This window comes from Eptesicus fuscus, chromosome 15 (assembly GCF_027574615.1).
Source record: "Eptesicus fuscus isolate TK198812 chromosome 15, DD_ASM_mEF_20220401, whole genome shotgun sequence".
In the NCBI taxonomy this organism is placed as follows: Eukaryota; Metazoa; Chordata; class Mammalia; order Chiroptera; family Vespertilionidae; genus Eptesicus; species Eptesicus fuscus.
In genome coordinates this window covers 58,671,525-58,697,703 of record NC_072487.1, presented here as the reverse complement: position 1 = coordinate 58,697,703, position 26,179 = coordinate 58,671,525, and the positions used below count along the sequence as shown (strand labels likewise).

The window sequence follows — 26,179 nt, the reverse complement described above, 5'->3', positions numbered from 1 at the left end:
TTCATTGTCATAATAATCAAGGGTTTCAGTCCATGCTCACAACAATCTATTTCTCAAAAACCTTTATGCTAGTAACAGACAATAACTTACCTAAAATTCCCTCAGCTGCTACCAACTATAATCAAGCTAACAATTCAAATGTCAATAGAACCAGGAAAGCAACATGATGTTAAATTAAATGCATAACACTATGTCTGGTAACAGTGAATGAAAGGGGAAGATAGTGAATTAAAGATCTATGATCTAAAACTTTTCCTAATCTCTTGCAAAAACCTGGGATCCAACTTGACCTGGTAAATCAGATTATCTGAATATCTCAAGTAAAATCTCCTAATTTCTAAAATTTCTATATTTATTTTACATAGTAATCTACACTAATAAAAAAGAAATATGCAAATTGACCCTACCCCTATGACACCCACCAGCCAATCAGGGGTGACTATGCAAATTAACCCAACAAAGATGGAGGGTTAATTTGCATACACAGGCGCGGAGCAGCTGGGGGTGGGGCGGCCGCTTGCACATGCGCTGGCACCAGGTGGCCTGCATCCCGGGGACAGGCGTCCTTGGGAGCCAGGCCGCTCTGAGCCTGTAGGCCCGCAGCAGCCGGGGCAGGGCTGGAACGTCCCCCGCAGCGAGCTAGCAGACAGCAGGGCCCTGCTTGCCCCTGGCCGTGGTAGCGAGGGGCAAGCAGTCCCCTGCAGGGCCCCCACAGAGAGTAGATACCAGGGCCCTGCTTGCCCCTGTCCCTGGTGGCTAAGGGCAAGCAGACCGCCACAGAGAGCCGAGAACCACAGGGAGCAGGCCTAAGCCATCAGTAGGACATCCCCTGAGGGCTCCCAGATTGGAGAGGGTGCAGGTAGGGTTGAGGAACCGCCCTTCCCCGTGCACGAATTTCATGCACCGGGCCCTTAGTTAATTATAAAGTTAGTGATTAATAAAATTTGGGTTGGGCTTCGAACAACTTGAAACTCCTGCTTTAAACAGTACATCTAGGTACTAAAATGTTAGATTACATAAAAAAGAAATCTTCCTCTATATCCCCAAATACAACTATCAGCCTTTGAGGATGACATAATTGGGGTAAAATGATCTACTCCAAATGGATAGCTAACTTTACAATTCAGCTATGTTGTTTAGTAACTAAAAATCCTTTCAAAATCTTTTAAAGAGGTCATTTTATCAACACAAAACATTAGCATACTAAGAAAAAACATGGTGTAAATTATCTAGCATATATTATTATTCTTCTGTGAATTTTTACTATTCCTTCAAATCTTTGTTTCTTTGAGATTTTGGTCTTAAACTAGAATGAAGAAGTAAAATGTTTCTCACCATTAAAAGATACTCCACCGCTCGGTCAGGATTGTTGAAACTGGCTCTCAGGGCTGCAATTACTTGCTCTCTTTCGTAGCCCATTGACATGATCTCAGTTACCATATTCTCGTAAGACTGACCTGTCACTACAAAAAGTTGAGAGCAAGGTGGGAGGAGGGAAAAGAAAGAGAACATTTAATGCCAAACACTCTCCATACTTCTTGAATATATATACAATGTTTTAGGCACTAAAGTGCTGGGAATACAAAGATGAATAACAGTATGAACTACAACATGTATGTGCTAGGTGAATAATGCCTCTCCACCCATGCCAATGCCTGGAACCTATGAATATGTTAGATGACCTGGCAAATGGGAAGTAAGGTTGCTTATCAGCTATATAGGGAAATTATCCTGGATTATGTGAGTGGGCCCAATACAAGGGTCCTTAAAAATAGGAGGGAAGCAGATAAGAGGATCAGAGAAACAGATGGAGAGAAAGGCAGAGTAAGAAATGCTATGCTGCTTTGATGATGATGGGCAAAGGGGCTATGAGCCAAGGAATGTGGGCAGCCTCTAGAAGGTGAAAGGAAATAGAATAAATCCTCCCCTAGAGTCCCCAGAAAATAATGAATGTAGCCCTGATTTTAGCCCAGTAATTTAGTCCTTTGATTTTTAGTCCATGTCAGACTTCTAACCTATCCTACCTAATAAAAATGGTAATATGTAAATTACCATCACTCCGCTACTCCCACGATTGGGCCAGAGGGAGGCACATGGGGCAGGACTCAGGGTGGCCGGGGTAGCCGATTGGGCCGGCAGGACGCTGAGCTCGCGTCGCCAGTGGTGGCACGAGCTCAGCATCTGCGCCCTGGCTGTGCTGCGGAACAGAAGGGGCCTCTGGGGCAAAGAGCTCACGTCCCGCTGCGGACCATCAAAAGCGGGGGAGCTGGGTGCCTGGTGCACCAGCGGACAGGCACCCAGCTCCCCCGCGCTCGAAAGCAAAAGCATGGGAGCTGGGTGCCTGTCCGCTCCAGCACCAGGCCTTTCGGAAGCCTCCGCCACGCTGGAGGCTTCTGAAAGGCCTGGTGCACCAGCGGACAGGCACCCAGCTCCACCGCAATCGAAAGCGAAAGTGTGTAGGGGACCCTACAAGTGCATGATTCAATCATGCACTGGGCCTCTAGTAGTACTATAAAGTAGTAATAAATCTGTGTTGTTTTATACCACTGAGTTTGTGGTAACTTATTACAAGTAGTAAGTAGCAATAGAAAACTAATATAGTATGTTTAATAAGTACAATACAAATATAGGGTATAAATGTAGCACAAATATAGGATAGAATTAGCAGATCGCCCAGGACAGCAACATGACTTTGAAAATAAGAGGAGCATTTCAAGCAATCAGCTCTGCCATAAATGTTCAGTTTTCCTTTGACACCTTTTATTATTAAAGTAGAGGGGAGAAGGAGGTTAAAAGCTAGAAAGTTAGAATTTCAAGTACCACAGAAAGCTGGTACAATGAATCAAGCACTATCATTCAGTATGTCACTTTTACCTCACTTAAGCCACTTTTTCTTCCACTCATGTTCTGGATACCATTATTCCCTTTCTTATCTCCTCAAAGAACTGGGTCTTTTGGTTATTCTTCTTGTCCATCTTCCACCCTTCCCTTTCCACTTTAATATCCTGATCAGAAGTTAACTATGTCCTTGAATGTCATTCTAAAAACAAAAACATGCCTCTCTTCATCATATCCCAATTCCTCTTTCAAGATCTGGTCCATTTGTCTACTCTCTCCCATTGACAGCCATAGCTGTCTGCACATACTGTGTCCATTTCCTCACATTCCACTCACTCCTAAACCAATACCAATACATGACTTTGGATCTCTAAAGATTTCCCCCTCAGTATGTCCCATTATTATCTTCGATCTCCACTTCAATAAATAGCACCGCTATCCATCCAAATACTTGGATCAAAAACCTCAGTGGTTTCAATTCCCTTTCCCGATTTCACATTTAATCTATTAGCACATCTGGTAGGTCCTATTGTGGCAGGATAGTAAGAAGCTAGGAAAATCCCAGGGCAACTGCAATGGGGAAACTGAGATAATAAAATTAAACAAGGCCAAACAGTTTGGGTAGCTTGCAGCCACCTTGTGAATTCCAAGACCTTATCTTACCTAACCAAGGACACTTGAGAGCAAATGGTTTATATACTCGTCCCTAATCAGAAAATACATAGTTTAAATCATCCCGGCCTGGGAAAATAGAGAACAAAGACCCAATTAATGCCATTTGGGACAGCTGATAAGTCATGGTGCAGAGACACAAACACAGACTGTCAGACTCCAGAGCCCCTACACCTAATCATGCTGTGTCTCTTAAAATTATGCTTCCTAATTAATCAAGTTGCATTTTGATACTTTTTAGATATTAAAAGTACAAAGGCTGTCCTAGCTGGTTTGGCTCAGTGGATAGAGCATTGGCCTGTAGATTGAAGGGTCCTGGGTTCGATTCTGGTCAAGGGCACATGCCTGGGTTGCAGACCTGATCCCTGGTAGGGGCATGTAGGAGGCAGCTGATCAACCATTCTCTGTCATCATTGATGTTTCTATTTCTCTCCCTCTCCCTTCCTCTCTGAAATCAATAAAAGAAAAAAAGTACAAAGGCTAATGACAAAAAAATTAGGGACAATGGATAACACAAGACAAGAGCTAAAGTAGTAGTGATGGCCCAGTCAGGGTAGCTCAGTGGTTGGGCACATGTCCAGGGCCAGGTTGTGGGCTCGATTCCCGGTAGGGAATGTGCAGGAGGCAGCCAATCAACGATTCTCTCTCATCACTGATGTTTCTCTCTCTCTCTCTCAAATCAATAAAAATATATTTAATTAAAAATAAAAAGAAGTAATGATGAAGAACCTTTGGACTTATCTTCTAGGTCACTATGAGCTGTGAAATGAACTAACAATGACATTACTAGATTTACCTTTTAGAAAGTCCACTATGGCAGAGAATAGGCCAGTTACAAGCGGATAATTCAAGAATATCAGTGAGGAAAGGACATAAACTAAGGCAAATAAATGGCAGCAGAGACTTTGGGAAGAAGACTCCTGGTCTCATTAGGCCAAAAGGCAGAGGGCCAAGGATGATGCCAACGTTTTGGTAGAGGGTGTATGATTATACAAGCAAGCAAGGAAGGGAACAAAGAGGAATCAGATTGCAGAATAAAAGATGAATCAACTGGAAACTAAGGAGTCAGTGGAGATTACAGTTTTTCTAGTTGGCAGTTTAAAGAATGGAAAAATGAAGGGAAAAACAAAACTGATTTTGCTAGAATAGGTATGGAGACAAGATGGAAAGACATTATTCAGTAGGTAAAATTAGAAGTTGGAATAAAAAGGCATTTCCACTGCAAGTACAATATAAGCAACAAGGTATAAATGGGAACCTACAAGGCTATAAGCTGAAATAAAGACTAGAAGTGAATAAAGATGAAGTGTGAGGCAGATTTTAGTAACATTTTATACCCATTTCAAAAACATTTTATAATACACAGGTCAAGCTTTGTTAAAATAACATTTAAAGTTCATTTGGAAAATAAAAATTATGTGCTTTAAGGAAAAAAGTACACTTGACTCTAACAGTACAATTTAAAGGATTCAATATATACTTCTGACAATATGAATGGATCTAGAATGTATGGTGCTAAGTGAAATAGGTTGAACAGAAAAAGACAAATTCCATATGATTTCACTTAGATATGAAATCTGAAAAACAAAATAAAAGAACAAGCAAGACAGAAACAAGCTCCTAGATCCAGAGAATAAACAGATGGTTGCCAGATGGGATGGGGATTGAAGGGTTGGGTCAAAAGGTGAAGAGATTAAGAAGTACAATTCGTAGTTACAAAATAGTCATGGGGATGTGAGTACAGCTTAGGGACATCCTATATAATAAAAGTGTAATATACTAAGTGTCTGACCATTCCACCAGTCGCTATGATGTCCACTGACCACCAGGGAGCAGGGAGCAGGCTGAAACCAGCAGCCAGACATTCCCAGAGGGAGGTAGTAGTGTGTGAAGCGGGAGGTGGCCAGGGAGGAGCCTGAGCTGAGCCTGCCGCCGCCCCACCACAGCCCCGCTGCATCTGGCACCCGTTGGTCAGCTGAGCAGCGCTCCTGCTGTGAGAGCGCAGACCACTAGGGGGCAGCTCCTGTATTGAGCATCTGCCCCCTGGTGGTCAGTCTGCGCCAATGCAAATGGTTAAAAGGTCGACTGGTCAGTAGACTGGTCGCTTAGGTGAGTACAAGACTTATTGGGGGGGGATCACTTTGTAAGTTATATAAATATCTAACGACTATGCTGTATACCTGAAACTAACATAATATTGAATGTCAAATCTAACTGAAAAATTTAAAAACAAGCCATCTTGAAAAAAAGGGGAGTCAATAAATGAAACATTAATTTACAAAGCTATTATTATTAATTAATTATTAATAATTTAATTGTTATTAATTAAATTATCTAAATCAACTTGATTATAAGCAACCATAACAAACACATTATCATGATTCAGAGAACTAAACTTAAACCACTTCCCTATCTCTTATAAGGTTACTTACAATGTAGATACTTACCAAGTGCACTTGTTGCATCTTCAAAAAGATTTGACCGAGAAGAATCTCCTGATGTACTGTAAAAGGTTTTAGAAAATTATATCAGAAAGTATGTAAAATTTATATTAAAGTTTAATAAATGTTTAATTTGTAGAGATTCTTTGATTTTTAATTAAACTTAAGTCTGGCTAAACCCCAAAACTTTATTTATCCATAACATGTATGGCTTGGCAGAACTTTCAATCTTAATACTCATTCTGTTCTGCAAATCCATCATTTTAAATGTCCAACGATTTAAAATAACATCCTCACAGATAGCTTACTATTTAAGGAATACAATAAAGATAATGAACAACTATTCCCTGAAAGAATTTACATAAGTTAAATAATCTGTAAGTCAAATCACAGCAGAAATACCAAAAGCAGTACATAATAACTAGCACATATAGAAACTACATTAAGCTAGAAAGACCTGGAAAGTCTTTACATAGTGGAATTTAGTTAGACCTTATAGGTAAGTTTTGAACACAAAAACTGGAAAAAGAAGGCATCTAAGTAAAGGAACACAGTATAACCAAAAAGTGCAGAAGAGAGTTAAATCCAAGTTGTAACTGAAAGTAAACCAATTTAAAGGGACTAAATTTCTGTTGGGCAATTGCTGATGAGTCGGAAAAACAAAGTAGACAAAAACAAGATTATAAGAGACCACGAAGAGTAGGCCGAAGAACAATAAACCTAAGTTTACAAAAGCAGTAAAGGTAGCAGTTAGCAGTTTAGATTAAAACATACACAATAAGACAACACACACTTATACCTCTGTCCCAATTTTAAAAACAAACACAATATACTTCAGCTCTGTATGTAGCATAGCAAAAGTAAGGGAACTACTTAAGTTTGAATTCAACTTTCTAAGCCTTGGTTTATCAATACAATGAGATCAACAATAGTATCTATATATCCCAAAATGTTGTGTGTAGGGCTATTGCTGGTAAAGTGCTTAGCAGAGTGTCTGGTATGGTAATACCCAATAAGATGATTATAATTCTTTGGTATAATTTCTAAAGTACCTTCATTAACTAGACAGGGAAACTAACGTGTAGAAGGCAAACTTCCCGAAGAAATATGTACCCAGAAACTAATTCTTCTGCACAAGACCCCTGCCCAGAGACAACCACCACTACCAGTTTCTATATAACAATCACTTGTGTCCTCTTTTGTGTGTTTTCATTTAACTTAACAATTATTCCATGTCAGCACAACCATAACTAGGCAGGTTTTTCCAACAGACGCAGTATTCCATTTAATTGACCAAATCAAGCTTTTATTAAGGAATTTTTAGTTTGGTTGCCAACATTTAAATTCTTTCTGTAGTCAAATATATTAATTGCTGCCCCTTTAAGACTTTTTGGTTACGATTATTTTTGTTTTTCCTATGTTCTCTTCTAGTTTATGGTTTCACCTTTATATTCAATCTTTACCCATCTAGAATTTATTTTTGTGAATGTAAGATCTGTAATCCATCCTCCAGAAGACTAAGTATTCCAACAGCCTTTTTCCCACAGTTGTCTGAAATTACATCTTTATGGTATATTAAGCCCCTATGTATTTTAGTCTGTTTCTAGACTACTGTCTATTTCATGAACAATCTTTTTAATAAGAGCCATTCTAAATTATAATAGTTACTGTGCATAATACATTTTACTATCTGGTAGGGTTAGCTTCCTTCATTATTGTTCTTTTACAGAATAACATGTGCTGCCCTGGCTGGTTTGGCTCAGTGGCTAGAGTGTTGGCAGGCCAATGGGTCCCGGGTCCAATTCTGGTCAAGGGCATGTACCTAGGTTGCAGGCTCCTCCCTGGCCCGGGCCCTGGTCGGAGCTTGTGCAGGAGGCAACCAATTGATGTGTTTCTCTCTGTCTTTCCCTCTCTCTAAAACTCAATGGAAAATATCCTTGGGTGAAGATTTAAATAAACAATCAATTAAAAACAAAAAAGGAATAATGTGTGCTATTTTTTCGCACATTGTTCCATTTTTTAAAAAAATGTTTTTATTGATTTCAGAGAAGGGAGAGGGAGAGATACAAACATCAATGATGAGAATCACTGATTGGCTGCCTCCCGCAAGTCCACCCACCACTGGGGATCAAGCTGCTACCAGAGCATGAGCGCTGACCAGGTATCGAACTGTGACCTCCTGGTTCATAGGTCAACATCACTGAGCAACACCAAGTCAGGCTGCACGTTGTTTTAAAATTTATTTTTAAACATTACAGCTAAGACTGAGGTATCATTTAACTACCATTCTTCATTCTTGATTTTGCCTCACCACTTCTTTCCTGCCTATCTGCAGAGGAAACCATTTATCAGTCAACATATTATCCCTTTGGTACTGGTTTTTCTACACATTAATATGCATACCCATAGAAATACACAATGTCGTTTGTGGCTTATGTTTGGTTTATGGTTATTATCTGTATTATTTTGTAATCTGCTTTTTATATTTGAAACCATATTCATTTAATGCAAATATATACTGCATATTTTCACTGACCTGTGGTACTGGATATCAGAGCTTCCCAAACTTTAGGAAGCCTAAGAATTTACCAGGCTTGGAAAATACCAACTTCTGGGACCAACCCCCAGATAATTTTGACTTAGAGATCTGAGGTGAAGCTTAAGAATTAACTTAAACAAACTCCCCGTGATGCTGATGCTGTCTACTGATCACTGCATTTTGAGTAGCGCTGTTCTCTAATATGAACAGGTCACAAATCAAGTCATCTCCTTACTAATGAACATTAAGTGTGGTCAAATTTGTCCTCAATTAAGAACAATACAGTTCTTGTGCACAAGTGCAGTTTCTCTAAGTCAACTATCAACAATTAAGAGTGGAATTTGCATTTTAATAGTTTTTGAAGAACAAAACTGACCTAAGAAACAAATCCCTATTAATAAAATGTTAGGTCAGTGGTGATGAAACAACTTTCTTATACCCTTCAAATTCATACCAGAATACCTCCTGAGAATCATCTAAGTTTTGTGCTTTACAGGCCCACTAAATGTTTAAGGCACAGATGAAGGGACTAAAGCACAGCTAAGTAGCTTGTTTTCTGAGCTCCTCTCACCCTTCCCCTTCTTGTATTATCCTGCTCTGAGGTGCATAATTTGGGGAAATAAAGAGTAAATTGCTGCAGTTTTCCATTGTGACTGGTTCTGATTCCAAGGACTCTAGCTACTGCCATTGAGGTCCTGAGTTGCACTAAAGCCACAAAATAGAAACAGCTCCAAAGACCACACTGGACATAATACTCATGCAAATTATTTATAATATGTCAAGCTATAATATAGTATTATTTTATAGTTCTTCTTTTTGGTCATTTGTATTTCCAGACTTTTCTACACAAAATAAATGACTTTGATCCTCTTTCCTTTTCCCTCTGGAAAAATAAAGCAGAGCATACAAAAATCTGGATTATGGAAAGTTAAACAGACAGAATTGATACCGATTTTTATCAGAGTTCAAAGTTAATTTGAACAGAATAATAATAAAAATAAACACATGCATGAAGACCGTGTTATGAACATATTTTAAGGTACAACTTTCTAGCATCCAGTTCTTACCTGTCAGTTGATGTTGGACTAGTAGCCACTGGTGTTTCTGCTGGCTGTTCTGCAGGGTTCTCCTGTTTTGTGGCACTAACAGGTGCAGGTTCAGAAGATGCTGTCGTTGATGCTGGAGTGATAGATGTAGGTGTGGGAGTAGGAGTGGGAGTAGAAGTAGGAGTAGGAGTAGGAGTAGGAGTAGGAGTAGGAGTAGGAGTGGGAGTGGGAGTGGGAGTGGGAGTGGGAGCTGGAGCCAAAGCAGGGGTGGGGGTTGGGACCTGAGCCACAGCTGGTGCTGTGGAAGAACTAACTGTGGTAGTGGTGGTAGGATTTGATTGCTGCGTCGTTGTTGGTGCTGGTGTTGTTACGGCTTTGGGCTAAACACATTAAAAAGCAAAACAATGAAAGATGATAAAATACAACATTATTACCTGATCTCTAATTAGACTTTATTGTTACAGGATGCTACAAACCCAATACTAATAACTTGTAACTTGAAAGTAACTTTGTAAAGTGACATAATAAAGAGTCAACATTAAGACTCCGAATCACTGCTACTCTTTCAAAGCTGATGGCAGCATATACATTATCTTAACTATCAACCTCAATTAGCTTTAGCCAACAATTTCAGCCTTGATATTAAGGTAATATGAAAAAAAAAATGTCAGCATTAAAACAGATAGAACTTCTGAGATCTGTATGTAGTTAAACAGAAAAATTAAGGCCAGCCCAGCCAGCGAGGGTTCCATGGTTGAGCGTTGTTGATCTATGAACCAGGAGGTCATGGTTCAATTCCTGGTCAGGGCGCATGCCTGGTTTGTGGGCTTGATCCCTAGTGTGGGGCCGTGCAGAAGGCAGCCAATCAATGATTTTCTCTCATCACTGATGTTTCTATCTGTCTCTTCCTCTCTGAAACCAATAAAAATATATTAAAAAGAAAAAAAATAGAGAAAAATAAAGGCCAAATAAAGTTATAACCACATGTTCCAAACTTTCTGAACTAGAAAGAGCCATAATGATTCCCTCCTGCTCAGCTCCAGCTCCGTGGCAGCCACCATTTTTGTTGGGATTTATTTATCTTCTATAATTGAAACTTTGTAGCCTTGAGAGGAGGCCAGAGCCTGCCAGGGCGGGCGGGAAGCTTGGCTGCCTCCATTGCCAGGGGCAACCCAAGCCTCTTGCTTGCTCCAACTCCATGGCTGGCCGCCATCTTGGTTGGGTTAATTTGCATACTCACTCCTGATTGGCTGGTGGGCATGGCTTGTGGGTATAGCGGAGTGATGGTTAATTTGCATGTTTCTCTTTTATTAGTGTAGATCAGTGATGGCGAACCTATGACACGCGTGTCAGCACTGACACGGCCGCATACTGAGAATGAAACATTTGCTGCTCCTGAGGATGAAACATTTGCGAAATAATGTTTTTTCCTCAAAGTGACACACTACCCGAGTTATGCTCAGTTTTTTGGCGAAATTTGACACACCAAGCTCAAAAGGTTGCCCATCACTAGTGTAGATAGTCAAGATTACTATAATACTAACGGTAATAAGACCGATAACAAATACATATCCAAATGTGTTGCCACCACATTTTCCATATGGACTATGTATGATAAAACTAGGTGAGAAAATGAAATATTATTCAGCCCTAAAAAGGACGGTAAAGCTACAACATAGACTGAAATAAGTCAGTCACAAAAGAACAAATACTGTATGATTCCACTTACGTTAAGTATGTAGAGGTGGAGAGGAGGTGTGGACAGAAAGTTACTGTTTAATGGGTACAAGTTTCAGCTTGGGAAGATGAAAAAAGTTCTGGAAACTGATGGTGGTGATGGTTGCACAACGTGAAAAGTACTTAATGATACTGGACTGTACACTTAAAAATGGTTAAATTGGTAAATTTTGGGCTATGTATATTTTATCATATTTTTTTAAAAACTAGATGAGACAAAGTTTCCTCATGTGATTTCTTTCTTTGTATTTAAAGTTTAACATTTAATGAATAAGTACTTGAACATTGAAAAATCAATATGGTTCTTAATGGGTTAAAAAATTTTCAAGTCCAATCCATATAAACTGTTACTTAGTACAAAAGTATTTAGTTGTCAAATTTTATTTGAACTCTATTTCCTACTATATATATCAATGATTTTGTGACTGTAAAACCCATATTTAGGCTTGGCTGGATGACTTAGTTGATTGGAATGTTATCTCATATACCAAAATGGTTGTGGGTTCAATTCCCAGCTGGGGCATGTCCAGGAGGCAAATGATCAATGTTCCTCTCTCATAATGATGTTTCTCCCCCCACCTCCCTTCCACTCTCTAAAAATTAATGGGAAAAAATATTCTTAGGTGAGAATTAAAAAATAATAATCCTATATAATAAAGAGGTAATGTGCAAATTAACCCTCACACCCTCGCACAATATGGCCGCCCCCATGTGGTCAAAGATGGCCGGCAGGGGACGGTAATTGGGGGGGACCAGGCCTGCAGGGGAGGGCAGTTTGAGATGACCAGGCCTGCAGGGGAGGGCAGTTGGGGGCAATCGGGCTGGCAGAGGAGCGGTTAGGCATCGATCAGGCTGGCAGGCAGGCGAGTGGTTGGAAGCCAGCAGTCCCGGATTGTGAGAGGGATGTCTGAGGGGTCCCAGATTGGAGAGAGTGCAGGCTGGGCTGAGGGGACCCCCCCACCCCCGCTCCAGTGCACGAATTTCGTGCACCGGGCCTCTAGTAAAGTTAAAAAAACATACATGAAGATATAAAGAATAAGGCTTAAACTTACTTTTGTCACCATAACCACCACAAAGTTTTTCTCATCAATTTTATATTCTTTTAGAGCAGTATCATCATTGAGGATTTTACCTAGTAAAATGAAGAAAAAAATGTTATTTAAGGCACAGTAACCTTTGTCATAGATATAACTGAAGTTAAAACAATCATCAACATCAATTCTATCAATTAAAATACTTCCCCAAAAGAAAAACATTAACCAATCAGTCAAGATGAGGATAAATATAAATGGAAACACAATTCAACACAGTTAAGGAGGCATAAGCATTTGACTAAGATCAAACACATATATAGTATATAGATATCCCAAGCAATTCTTAAAAATTACTTATAATAAAAATACTTGCTGGTTAGTGAAATATTAACAAGGCCCTAAGAAAAAAAAATTATAAAGACAAGTAAAATTTAATATTGAGATTGCATAAGGATCCCTCCTGGGAAACAACTTATAATCCTTCTTCAAGGGAGAAGGAGAAAAGAACAAACTTCCTGCTCCCACAAATACCAGACACCTGGCAAGACAAAAATGTTCCAATGCTATAAAAGTGATACTCAATAAAAAGTACTTCTGCTCTAGCTGGTTTGGCTCAGTGGACAGAGCGTCGGTCTGCGGACTGAAGGGTCCCAGGTTCAATTCCAGTCAAGGGCACATGCCCGGGTTGTGGGCTCGATCCCCAGTGGGGGACATGTAGGAGGCAGTCAATCAATGATTCTCTCTCATCATTGATGTTTCTATCCCTCTCCCTTCCTCTCTGAAATCAATAAAACTATATATATATTTTTAAAAAGTACTTCAGAAAATGATTTAGTATATAGAAATGACAAGATGATATAGAGCTGCTGGGTAAGACACAAAGAAGTACATAAGACTTCGGTGGGCAGGAGTTGGGGGCGGGAGTCAATCAGGGAAAAAGGAGACATATAATACTTTAAACAATAAAAAAGAGTTCAGTAATGCTAAAGGTCAAATGTGAGGTCGGGATTCCTTCAGGTTTCCTTTTCCTTGAACTTATTTTCCATTTTAAAAAGTTATTCAATAAAAGCTAAAGATATTAAAACCAAAAGAATAGTCTCTCCACTCTATGGAACTGAGAAAACAGACCAAGACTAGGAACCAGAAATTATAATTTTATGTCTGCCACCAACAACCTGCCTCTTTAGGCTGCTGATTCCTAATTTTGGGGTTAGTGTTTTCTTTAAACTATCTCAGTTAAGAAAATACTACAAAATCCCTATCTAGAAAGAGATAAGAATCCATAGGCATCCAACATCTACAATGATGATGTTATGCTAATTTTGAAGAACAAGGAAAAGCGTTTTCTCCACAAAAGTCAAATATCAAGTCCACTTTTAAAATACATTTTCCTGGTTACTATAAGGCTAGTAGTGCAATTTCTTTTCTAAAACTAAAAGAATATCACAGGAGGAAGAAAATAGCACATTAGCCGAAATCGGTTTGGCTCAGTGGAGATAGAGTGTCAGCCTGCGGACTAAAAGGTCCCAGGTTCAATTCCGGTCAAGGGCATATACCTTGGTTGCGGGCACATCCCCAGTAGGGGGTGTGCAGGAGGCAGGTGATCAATGTTTCTCTCTCATCGATGTTTCTAACTCTCTATCTCTCTCCCTTCCTCTCTGTAAAAAATCAATAAAAATATATTAAAAAACGAAAGAAAGAAAATGGCACATTAATTTCAATGTTCAATCCATACCTGCATAAATTAACTTCTGACCAGCTACAGGAAAGGCATCCTTCCCCTTTTCAGATTCAATCTTCTCTTTCAGTGCTTTCACCTGTAGGAAAAATAAAGATTTTTGTTTTGGAAAGTCTAAAGAATAAATGAAAACCCAGAATCTGAATAAGTGATGCAGGAAACATTTTTTATATACATTAATGCTTCAAAAAACTTAATGATCATACTTTTACAATATTTTATCAAAAGACTGATTAAGTTAAATAGCACATATTTCTTTCCACACTTTTTTTTTTTTTTTTTTTTAAAGAAAGAAAGAAGTGATGCAATATTTGCAACTATGACTGCTTGGTAAAAATCATAAATCACAGACCACACATGTCACTATGAGTGACTCCAGTACTCAGAACAGTACACAGTGGTTAAGCACATAGTAGGTGCTCAGTTATTACTTGCTGAATGGGTAAGTTAATGTAGCACAAAAATGTTTAGAAAAAATAAATAAATGTATGGAACAAAAAAATAAAAGAAACAAGCAGGAATTTCATTCTTTTGAGACAGGTCAGGATGAGCAGGCAACTAAGATTTAATGGATATATATATATAAACTAGTAGCCCATTTGCAGGAAGAATCCTGCAAGCGGCTGCTGTAGCCGTGTGCCCTGCCGCTGCAGCCGCCTTTGCGGCCACTGCATCCTCCGCTTGCCGCTACCACCCGCCCCGCTCCGCCCCGCCCCGCCCCGCCTGGGCTTTCCCTCTGGCAGCCACCTTGCTTTCCGCTTTTCCTCCCTCTCCCTTCTAAGTTGTCTTCAGTCTTCACTCCTCCCTCCCTCGGTGTATGCAAAGTAACCGCCATCTTTGTTGGGTAATTTGCATATTCTCCCTGATTGGCTGGTGGGCGTGGCTTGAGTGTAGCGAAGGTGCGGTCAATTTGCATATTACCATTTTATTAGGTAGGATAATTTCTACCCAATAAAAACTGTATTTTCATTTCTAGGACCCATATAGAATATATCTTTTAACAATTTAAAAAAAAATACTTTTACTGATTTCAGAGAGGAAGGGAGAGGGGGAGAGAGAGATAGAAACATCAATGACAGAGAATCCATAATTGGCTGCCTCCTGCTGGGGACTGTGCTGACAACCTGGGGCATGTGCCCTGACTTGGATCAAACCATGACCTCCTGGTTCATAGGTTGATGCTCAACCACTGAGCTACACTGATTGGGCTCTTTTAATAGTTTAGGCCACAAAGACTATTTCACTGTTTTCAAAAGCCTAAATAAGTAACCACCACTCTCTAGCTTTGCTTATTTAAAAAAAGAATTAGGAAGAGAGAGAAAAAAAAACACCTTGTAAATAAAGCAGGACAAAAACAAAAAAACAATTTCAATCATTTACTACTAAGTGACATTTGCTTCAAAGAAATAAAAATTGTGATTAAAGAATATTAAGAACATAATAATGGGAACTCTATACACATCCATACCTATATGGTTTGGCTAAAAAAGTAATCAGACTAGCACTTAAAAGTGTTTATTATTAAACAAAGAAGGAAAATTAATAAGCTAAGCACACAATTCAAATAGAAGATAAATACTAAAAGGAAAAATGCAAGTCCAAGAAATTAAGAAAAGTGAAATGGTAGAAAAAGGTTCTTGTGCCAACAGAAAAATGGACAAATGACAGGGGCAGGCAAATTACAATTACACAGTCAAAAAAAGAAAAAAAAGTTCAATGTCTTTACTAACCAAAAGCATATATCGGGCGTCCCCCCAAAAAATGTAGACATACTTTAACAAGCTGATAGCTCAATTTTGAAAATGTCATGTATTCTAATAAACACTGCCTTTATAATTATTCGAAGTGTGTGTATACATTTTTGGGGACCATATTAAAAAATATATATATATATATATTTTTTTTTTGGGGGGGGATATATTAGTAACCATTTCCTCTTTGCCCTGACATCACAGTTGCAGCACAGTAGCTGCATCTGTGGTACCAGCAAGTCCAGCACCTACAGGACAGCCAAAAGCGTCATCTTCTTTTTCTTTTTAATATATGAACCTGGGCATGTGCTCTGACTGGGAATCAAACCAGTGACCTCTTGGTTCCTGGGTTGAGGCTCAACCACTGAGCAACACAAGCTGGGACAAAAGCATAGATTTTAATGCCAGACATACTGAATAATTCTTGGTATTAAGTGTGAAGAGATACAGTCTCAGAATGAGAGTATCAAATGATAAAGGGCAATATGCCAAATTGCCTCAACTCTTTTTATGGGGAAGGGAGGATTTGACCCAGCAATATCACTGTAGGTAATGTATCAAAGAAAATAATTAAACTGTGACTTTGGAACCGGGTTCACTGACCTGTCCAAAATTCTGGCATTGTTCCTTAACCTCAACACACAATGATCTTTACTTGCAATCCACTTAAGTCATCTAGTAGTCACAGGACAGGCTGAATCTTATCCCCAATCTTTCCCATTTTTAAAATTTTAAGTACCAATGCCATATTCCTACTAGCTCTCTCAGAACTGTTTACTACACCTAGTCTTGCAACTCATTAGGACTTTGGTCCCTAGACCCTCTACTTCCATTTTTATCTTTACTGTTAGCTCTACTCAGCTTAGACAACAACGCCACTGCTTCTATCACTTTCTTCCCAATATCACAGACTTTCTTGATTTTCTGCTGCTCCTGCAAGGCAAAATTTCATATTTGGATTGACACAATTAAATCATCAGTACTCAACATAAAATTATTTCAACCACTCTGTGGTGTCACAGTCTCCTCTCTCTCACTTAGCTAACGAATCTTACCATTAACTACCTAACCTATCCACATTTCTATCCAGTCTTCTAAATGCTATTGGTGAAAATGAACGATATCCTCCTTCCTTCTATTCTCCTGGTTAACCCTATCTTCCATTCTCCAAGAGGTATTTCAAAGCTGTAGTCGCCTCTAAATCTGATTCCCAACACAACCTACCCCATGAGCATTTTCTATTTCATTCAAAACATAGAAGACATCAGAGGAACTCACCCTCAACTTTCTGCCACCAAAATGACACTTCTTTTTTTGCATCTACTAGTAGACCCATCTAACCTCCTTCCCACCTAATGGTCCCAGGTTCTTCTTCCTATGTTCCCCAGTACCTTGCTAAAGTCATTATGTTTCCTACCTTCCTCCACCTTGATTTTCAACTTCTCCATCAAAGCCAGTTCATTTCCATGCACATTTAAACAGACCCAAATCTCTTATCATCTTAAAAACGAAACAAGCAGACAAAAAACTCACAATCCCTTGTCTCTCTTAGCTACACTCTCCTTCCCTTAGTCTCAAGCATGTTTCAAAAATTTAACTACATGCATTGCTTCACTTACGGTAACTCCACACCTATTTGTCCTGTGCAATCAATAGTGCTGATAAACAGATGCATGAACTTTGTTCTCATTTTGTTGCTTATTTTCTCTAGTAGTGCCTACTCCCACAATTCTGTTTAGACTGTGCTTACCAGTATCACTGATTTCAGCAACATCATAATCAAACATTTCTTAGTTGTTCCCTATTTTACTTGACTTCTGTCACATTTGACATTAACCATCACCTTTCACTGTCTTCCTTTGGCTTCCACAGCACCATACTCTTCTGGTGTTCTTCCTATCTATTTACTCCTTTGTGAATTCCTCTTCCTTAGCCAGCCCTTTAAGGCTGCCTTTTCTCCTATTCCAAGATAATCTATCTCATCTACTCCTAGTCTTAACAACCATCCAGATGTTATCTATATCTTGCCTAAGTCTTCCCTAACCCAATAAAATTGAGCACACTTTGAACCCGCTTATAAAAGTCTTCTTTCTAGATGTTGCAAAGGGATAGGTAGCAACTGTGCACATGATTTCTCTTGGGAAGGTTACGGCCAGCAATGTATGCAGTTATGACTCCTGTAACTGTTGAGCCTTGTGTCAATGCTCTTCTTCCAGTAAGTCATCTCAATGGATGGATCAAAAACTGAGCTCCACATTCCCAGTAAATAATCAGGGCTACTTTATCAAAGGCTAATAAACAAGCAGGGGCTAAACTTTCATTTTGCTACTTATCCCCTCCTAAAGAATGGGATTTTATCATTAACTCAACTAGCGACACTCAAGAAATAAAACTTTCTTTTCTAGCCACATATTTCTCTTATGAAACTGTGCACTTTAAAAGAAAATCATACTTGATACCTAATATTAAACATAGTTGACATGGCTCCCACCCACCCCAAAAAAAGAGGAGACAATTATAATACAGGCATACCTCATTTACATGTGCTTTTACTTTATTGTGCTTCATAGATGTTGCATTTTTTAATGAACTAAAGGCAAGATACCCCCTCCCCCCATATATTACAACTCACTTTATTGTGGTGGTCTGGAACTGAATCAGCAGTATCTCTAAGGTATGTCTGTAGTCTATTAAGAAGCGCTAGTGCAAAAGCTGATAGGCTGTCTTTTTTTATCCCACTCCCTTGTGAGGTACTTTTCTCTTGCTTCTTCCATATTCCTCACATTAAATAATTTATCCAGTGGTTCCAACTTACCATATAACTATTTCCCAATGTGAACACTACATTGCATCCCATGGCACTACCCTAGTTCAGGCCAACAACCATTAAAAGCAGTCATTTCCATTGAACAAATTTAAATTTTATGTTTCAGATATCAACATGTCTTATAAATTATATCCCACTCATAGTAGTATGACGTTTTGCATGTCAGTCTTCTTTTTTTTTGTTTAAATTTCTTTATTGATCAAGGTATCACATATTTGTCCTTGCATGTCAGTCTTCTTACACAGCACTTTTGCATAAGATTTCTAAGACTATCGCTTATTGATTAGGTCAGCAATTAAATATTTATAATAACTCAGCTTCCTCAATATTATTTTCTTTATTACTGTTGTAACTATGTTGTTTCTTATTACTGTTATAACTATACACAGGAAAGTTATGCAAGCTGCCTCAAAACATCGCAGCTAAATGACTAACAGCTCATAGGTGCTATGTGCTTACCATATGCCAAGCAGTATACAAAGAGCTTCACAATATTTAACTCATTTAACCTGTGGTACATCTCTATTTGAACCCCAGCTAGTTACTCATATGGAAGTTGGTATTTTTAAACAAATACCATTGAACACTGCCACAGGCATTTTTGAGGCAATCTGCCAGCCTTTGATCCAGTAATTCCCTACCTAGAAATCAATGCTGGAGATGCTCACACAAGTACTTCAAAAATATGTGCACTACATTTCTGTAGGTAATATGAACAAAATATGTGCACTACATTTCTGTAGGTAATACTGAAAATAACCCAAATATCCATCAATTGTGAAATGATAAAATACACTATTGCACATGCATTCATCTGAATACTAGGCAGTACAAGAATGATGACTATATATGCAAAGCATTCAATGAATGCATGTACATATGAACGAAAAATTTGCAATTATCTTTAAAACACAAAAGCTAGTTGCCAAGCAATTTGTTTTCTTTAAATATAGTGTAGCTGTGTTTATATATTACATATAGGTATAAAAATATGACTAGTAGCATATAGAGTCCAGTGGTTTCTTAGACCAGTGGCCCAAAGCCTATCACTTTATACTTTGTATTCTTTACTATAAAGCCTGATTTTATTAATCTAAGAGAAAACTTAGAGCTTAAAAGAACTCCACCTCATTGCACTCCCTCAACCATTGCTTACTAATATTACACAAGAATATACTGCAATTTGGGGAGCAGATTCCATTAAAAAAAGAAAGTCTGAGGCAGTAGTTCTAGTATTACATAGCTTAGCAAATTAAAAAAAAATAAGAGCAACTAAATTAACTAATTTACTAATGGTTAATTGCCAAAATGTTTACAAAAATTTTTCACAAAATTTACACTATGGGCAAAGCCTTTTCTTTCGTTCTTGGCTCCTTAGGTAGTACCCTTCCATTTGAGAAACTGGCACAGGTGCCAAGGAGTATTTCCTGAATCTCTCTCCTAAAGTTGGTTCCTGCTAATTCTGAGAATAGAATTGATTAAAAATATGTTCGTTGGCTTCAGTGCATGTGGAAAAATCTCCCCACGGGACCCAAGAATGAAAAAATATATTACAAGAAAAGTGATTTTTAAAAATGAAACAGTAACTGAGAGTACAATATCATAATGTGTAAACAGATAGTAAACAAAGGCAATTAATTCTTAAAGTAGGGTTAAGAATTTAAGAGGCATGCCTGTAGTCTATTAAGGGTATGCCTGTGGTCCCAAAATCCTACTTTAAATATAATATTCAGGTATTTAGGGTCCTAAGCCAACCTATTCATGCCAATTTAATCTATTCTATTATAAAAACACTAGAGGCCCGGTGCATGGATTCGTGCACCGGTGGAGTCCCTTGGGCTGGCCTGTGGGGATCAGGCCAAAGCCACCTCTCTGACATCCCTCAAGGGATCCTAGATTGCAAGAGGGCGCAGGCCAGGCCAAGGGACCCCATGGGCACATGATCGGGGCTGGGGAGGGACTGCAGGGGAGGGCTCCAGGGCGTGTCTGGCCTATCTCTCCCAGTCCCTATTGGCTGCACCACAGCAGCAAGCTAACCTACCAGTCGGAACGTCTGCCCCCTGGTGGTCAGTGGGCGTCATAGCGACTGGTTGAATGGTTGAACAGTCAGAGGGACACTTAGTACATTAGCCTTTTATATATATAGAATATTCCCAATAATATGATTTCAACAAGATCAAAAGATGTATGGAGTTTGAAGACTAAGTAGAAATGTAGAAACTCCCAAGATACTGTAACTTCCAAAGTTTTTATGTAGGCAGAGAATGGGTCTAGTGCACTACCCAAAAAAAGCCAACTACCTAATTCAACCAGAAGTCTGTGGGGGAGAAGAGGGCACGACAAATAAATTTTTATCTACTTGTTGAAGCATCTAGGACCTGTTCATATATATTACTCATTTGTAGCCAGTTGACCTTCTCTGCTGGAAAAGGTTTATATAATGTTTTAATGGGTTTATAAAGTTCACTCAGTATAAAAATAGCTCTTTGAGACATTACACAGGAAATTATTTATCCAAACTTATAGGGAACAGGTGGTGTGGTATCCTTCAGCAGGACTCACTATGCTGTGTGGCAGGCTTAAATTTAGCACATTTCTTTCCAAAAGCGAAACAAATGTTATACATTACCCATCAAATAATCCTACAACTTTCAAGCTAAAAAAGGGCAGAACACTGCTCTTAAAAATTGTTTAAAATTGCTGACTACATTAATTTGAGAAAATAAGACCAGTATCTTATTTACACAGAACTTTTTGAGTAAAGGAATACTGAAAACATTCAATAGTGGAAAACTGATAAAAGCAAAATTTGTTTGTTTTTTTTAAATATATATGTATATATTTTAAATATATTTTATTGATTTTTTTACAGAGAGGAAGGGAGAAGAAGAGGGAGAGGAATAGAGTGTTAGAAATATCGATCAGCTGCCTTCTGCACACACCCTACTGGGGATGTGCCCGCAACCAAGGTACATGCCCCTGACCAGAATCGAACCTGAGACCCTTTAGTCCACAGGCTGACACTCTATCCACTGAGCCAATCCAGTTAGGGCACAAAATTTGTTTTTAAATTGCATAAATTTATTTTTAATTTCACAATTCACTAAAAATTTTCAGCTTCACAATCTCACCTGATTATTACATCAGCTCTACAAAGGCAGATAAATTATATACTGTACTTCCATTTTACCAATGAGAAAAGAGATTTAAGTATTGTGCCCAAAGTCAGGACAACTACAAAGGGGGGGAGGGGAGAACTCTCCTCTAATTTAGAAACAGTATGCTACATCTGAAAGAGCAAGATGTAGAAAAAAGTAACCAGACTCAAGAGCTGATTGATTTTAAGTTTTGCTGTAGGGAAATGAGGCAGTAGCCAGAGAGGAATGTGGATCAAGGGATGGTGTGGGGAAATGTTTGTATCCTAGTTGACTTTGGTTAGCTAAAATATTTTGTTGAGAGTAGAATTACTGACAACACAAGCAATCTTATACCTCAGTCTTCAGAGAAATCTAACAAATTTTGTAACTGGGAGGTAAAGTAAAATTAAAGTTGGTGCCATGTATTTGGTAGCTTATAGATGGATAGATATAGTGGATGTGGCCCAGGTAGTAATAGAAACATCACTTTTTAACTATCCTATGGAAATGGAAAAGGCAATGATGCAGAAGAGAAAAGGAGAACTGATTGACTGATATCCTTCAGAGATGGCAGAGTAGTATAGGACATAGCAGAAAGTTGGAGGGACTGGGCTTAGAATAGCACCAGCCACAATACATAGCTATGCCGAAACTGGTTTGGCTCAGTGGATAGAGCGTCGGCCTGCGGACTGAAGGGTCCCAGGTTCAATTCCAGTCAAGGGCATGTACCTTGGTTGCGGGCACATCCCCAGTAGGGGGTGTGCAGGAGGCAGCTGGTTGATGTTTCTCTCTCATCGATGTTTCTAGCTCTCTATCCTTCTCCCTTCCTCTCTGTAAAAAATCAATAAAATATATATTTTAAAAAATACATAGCTATCCTATATAATAAAAGCCTAATATGCTAAGTGTCCGGCATCCGTTCAACCAATCAAAGCATAATATGCTAATGATATGTTAAGGCCACTCAACTGCTTGCTATGATGTACACTGACTCCCAGGGGCCAGTCAACTGGTCAACCAGTCGCTATGACGTGCACTGACCCCCAGAGGGCAGATGCTCCGACTGGTAGGTTAGCTTGCTGCTGGGGTCTGGTTGATTGGGACTGAACGAGACAGGCCGGACACGCCCTGAAGCCCTCCTGCATTCCCTCCCCAGCCTGGCCTGTGCCCTCTCACAAGCCGGGACCCCTCAGGGGATGTCGGAGAGTTGGTTTTGGCCCGATCCCACAGGCCAGGCTGAGGGACCCCACTGGTGCATGAATTCGTGCACTGGGCCTCTAGTCTATATATAAAAAAAGCTAATGTGCTAGGTGTCCCTCCTACCATCTGACTGGTCGCTATGACACACACTGGTCACCAGGGGACAGACACTCAATGCAGGAGCTGCCATGATGCGCACTGACCAGCACCATGGACCTGGCGCCAACAAACCAACACTCGGCTTCCCCCAAGTGGGACACAGGCCCACCCCCACCCCCAAGCGACACCCCACCAAACTGCAGCCAACGCTGCCAAGACCCCATGGCACAAAATGTGGCCCACAGCCCAGCCTGGAAATGGGTGCTGTGGGCTCCAGGTAATGATGTCACGTAGCAATGCCCGGCTTCTTCTCCATAACAACTAGCCTCCTTGCAGTTTCTTCAGCCCAGGAATGCAGGTGGAAACATTTTACACTTTAACCAAATGTCTGTGAAGCGTTTTCCCGTGCCTCATCTCAGAAGTCCTGGAGTAGGTAGATAGGAGACTCAATGGAATCCTATTTTCTTTTCATTAGCCGAAAAATGAAGATTTAGAAAGCTTAGAAACTTGACCCAACTGAAAAGAAGAAATGGTGGACCTTGAAAACGACTTCAGGTTTTTTCACTGTGCAGAATATAGTCAAACACTGCTATAGTTAGATATTTTACCCTTTGTTCTCCCTGTGTAATCTATAATAATCTGCTTCGTGTTGATATTTACTCCTGTGTTGCTGATAATTACCTGAAAGAGAAGTTGGGGTGGTTCACTGGGCTGGAAAAAGTTTAGCTACATCAGAAAGCAGGTCTAATTAAGCAAGTTTATTCTATATCTATAAAAGGCTAAGGTGACTCACGCATGTGTGATACATATAAAGTTCTCACTGGCACCAATTGCACGCATGTGTTTCCATCTGTCATTGTCGATTGTGAATTTGGTTGACACTTCCATTATAGAGAAAGGGCAAATAGTGATATTAAAATATTTCTTCTAATTAATTTCCTTTCAACGTGCATGAATTTGTGCACCAGACCACTAGTCCACAATAAAAGGAGGCTAGCAGGTAGGTAGCTCTGGTAGGCCCTTGTAAAAGTTGTCTCAATTGTTTCTATAGTCTCAATAAAATATAAAATCTAGGGTCATCAGCTGAAAATAAGGACAGGAGACATGAAATCTGCCTAGGGCAGTGGAAGAGTGAATGTAATGGGGAAATGTATGCCTATCAGGCAATACATAGGGCCTAGTTAAGGCTGATGTTTATGAATTTATTTTTATCATTTTTTTTCTAGGTTGAGAAGTAGTATCTTTAATGAAGAAAATCTGGAGAGCATAGAAAAATAAAAAGAGAATGCAAGGATGGTACAATATCCGCAAATCAATAAACATGATATATCACATAAACAAATTGAGAGATAAAAACCACAGTCATATCAATTGATGCAGAAAAAGCATTTGACAAAATCCAACACTCTTTCTTGATAAAAACTCCAACAAGGTGGGAATAGAAGGATCATACCTCAACATAATAAAAGCTATATATGATAAACCCACAGCTAACATCAAACTAGATGGGCAAAAACTAAAACCATTTCCCCTAAGAACAGGAACAAGACAGGGATGCCCACTCTCACCACTCCTGTTCGACACAGTATTGGAAGTATTAGCCATTGCAATTAGACAAGAAGAAATAAAAGGCATCCAAAATGGAAAAGAAGAAGTAAAGCTGCCCTTATTTGCAGATGACATGATATTGTTCATAAAAAAACCCGAAAGTCTCCATCAAAAAACTAATAGACTTAATAAATGAATTTGGCAACGTAGCAGGATACAAAATTAACGCCAAGAAATCTATGGCGTTTCTATACACCAATAGTGAACTTACAGAAAGAGAGACTAAAAAAGCAATCCCATTTACCATTGCACCAAAAAAATTAAGATACCTAGGAATAAACTTAACTAAGGAGGTAAAAGACCTATACGCGGAAAACTACAGGACACTGAAAAAAGAGATAGAGGAAGACATAAGCAGATGGAAGAACAAACCATGTTCATGGATTGGTAGAAACAACATCATTAAAATGTCCATACTACCCAAAGCAATCTATAGATTCAATGCACTCCCCATTAAAATACCAACGGCATATTTCACAGACCTAGAAAGAACTCTCCAAAAATTCATCTGGAATAAAAAAAGACCCCAAATAGCCACAGCAATCCTGAGAAAGAAGAATAAAGTAGGTGGGATCTCAATACCAGATTTCAAGCTGTATTACAAAGCCACTGTTCTCAAAACAGCCTGGTACTGGCACAAGAACAGACATATAGACCAATGGAATAGAATAGAGAATCCAGATATCGACCCAAACCACTATGCTCAATTAATATTTGAGCAAAGGAGGCATGAACATACAATGGAGTCAAGACAGTCTCTTCAACAAATAGTGTTGGGAAAATTGGACAGATACTTGCAAAAAAATGAAACTAGACCACCAACTTACACCATACACAAAAATAAACTCAAAATGGATACAGGACTTAAACATAAGACTGGAAACAATAAAAATACTAGAGGAATCCATAGGAAGCAAAATCTCAGACATATGCTGAAAGAACTTCTTCACTGATACTGCTCCTAGGGTAATGGAAGCTAAAGAGAAAATAAACAAAATAAAAAGCTTTTTCACAGCAAAAGAAATCATTAACAAAACAACAAGAAAGCCCACTGTATGGGAGAACATATTTGCAAATGTTATCACTGATAAAGGTTTAATCTCCAACATCTACAGGCAACTTATACAACTAATAAAAGGAAGATAAATGATCCAATAAACAATGGGCAACGGACCTAAATAGAATCTTTTCGAAAGAAGACAGAAAGGCCAAGAGACACCTGAAAACATGCTCAAAGTCACTAATTATCCGAGAGATGCAAATCAAAATGACAATGCGGTACCATCTCATACCTGTCAGAATGGCTATCATCAACAAATCAACATACGACAAGTGTTGGCGAGGATGCGGAGAAAAAGGAACCCTCGTGCACTGCTGGTGGGAATGCAGACTGGTGCAGCCACTGTGGAGAACAGTATGGAGTTTCCTCAAAACACTGAAAATGGAACTCCCATTTGACCCAGTAATCTCACTCCTAGGAATATATCCTAAGAAACTAGAAACACCAATTAG

The 26,179-nt window shown here is 39.1% G+C and overlaps 1 protein-coding gene and 1 non-coding gene across 2 annotated transcripts in view; both read right to left on the bottom strand.

Annotated features, from left to right (window-relative positions):
* The window catches only part of RAD23B (RAD23 homolog B, nucleotide excision repair protein), a 46,224-nt gene that overhangs the window by 12,117 nt on the left and 7,928 nt on the right, over positions 1-26,179 (bottom strand). Inside the window, exons 2-6 of the mRNA XM_028145879.2 lie at positions 14,043-14,124; positions 12,326-12,405; positions 9,558-9,916; positions 5,958-6,013; positions 1,336-1,463 (exon numbers count right to left, since the gene is read on the bottom strand). Coding sequence (XP_028001680.2) covers positions 1,336-1,463; positions 5,958-6,013; positions 9,558-9,916; positions 12,326-12,405; positions 14,043-14,124 — 705 coding nt within the window. The remainder of the gene's footprint in view (positions 1-1,335; positions 1,464-5,957; positions 6,014-9,557; positions 9,917-12,325; positions 12,406-14,042; positions 14,125-26,179) is intronic.
* On the bottom strand, positions 15,962-16,036 carry LOC129151795 (small nucleolar RNA SNORA17). Its single transcript, XR_008558429.1, has one exon. It is a non-coding gene; the product is annotated as a small nucleolar RNA SNORA17 (small nucleolar RNA).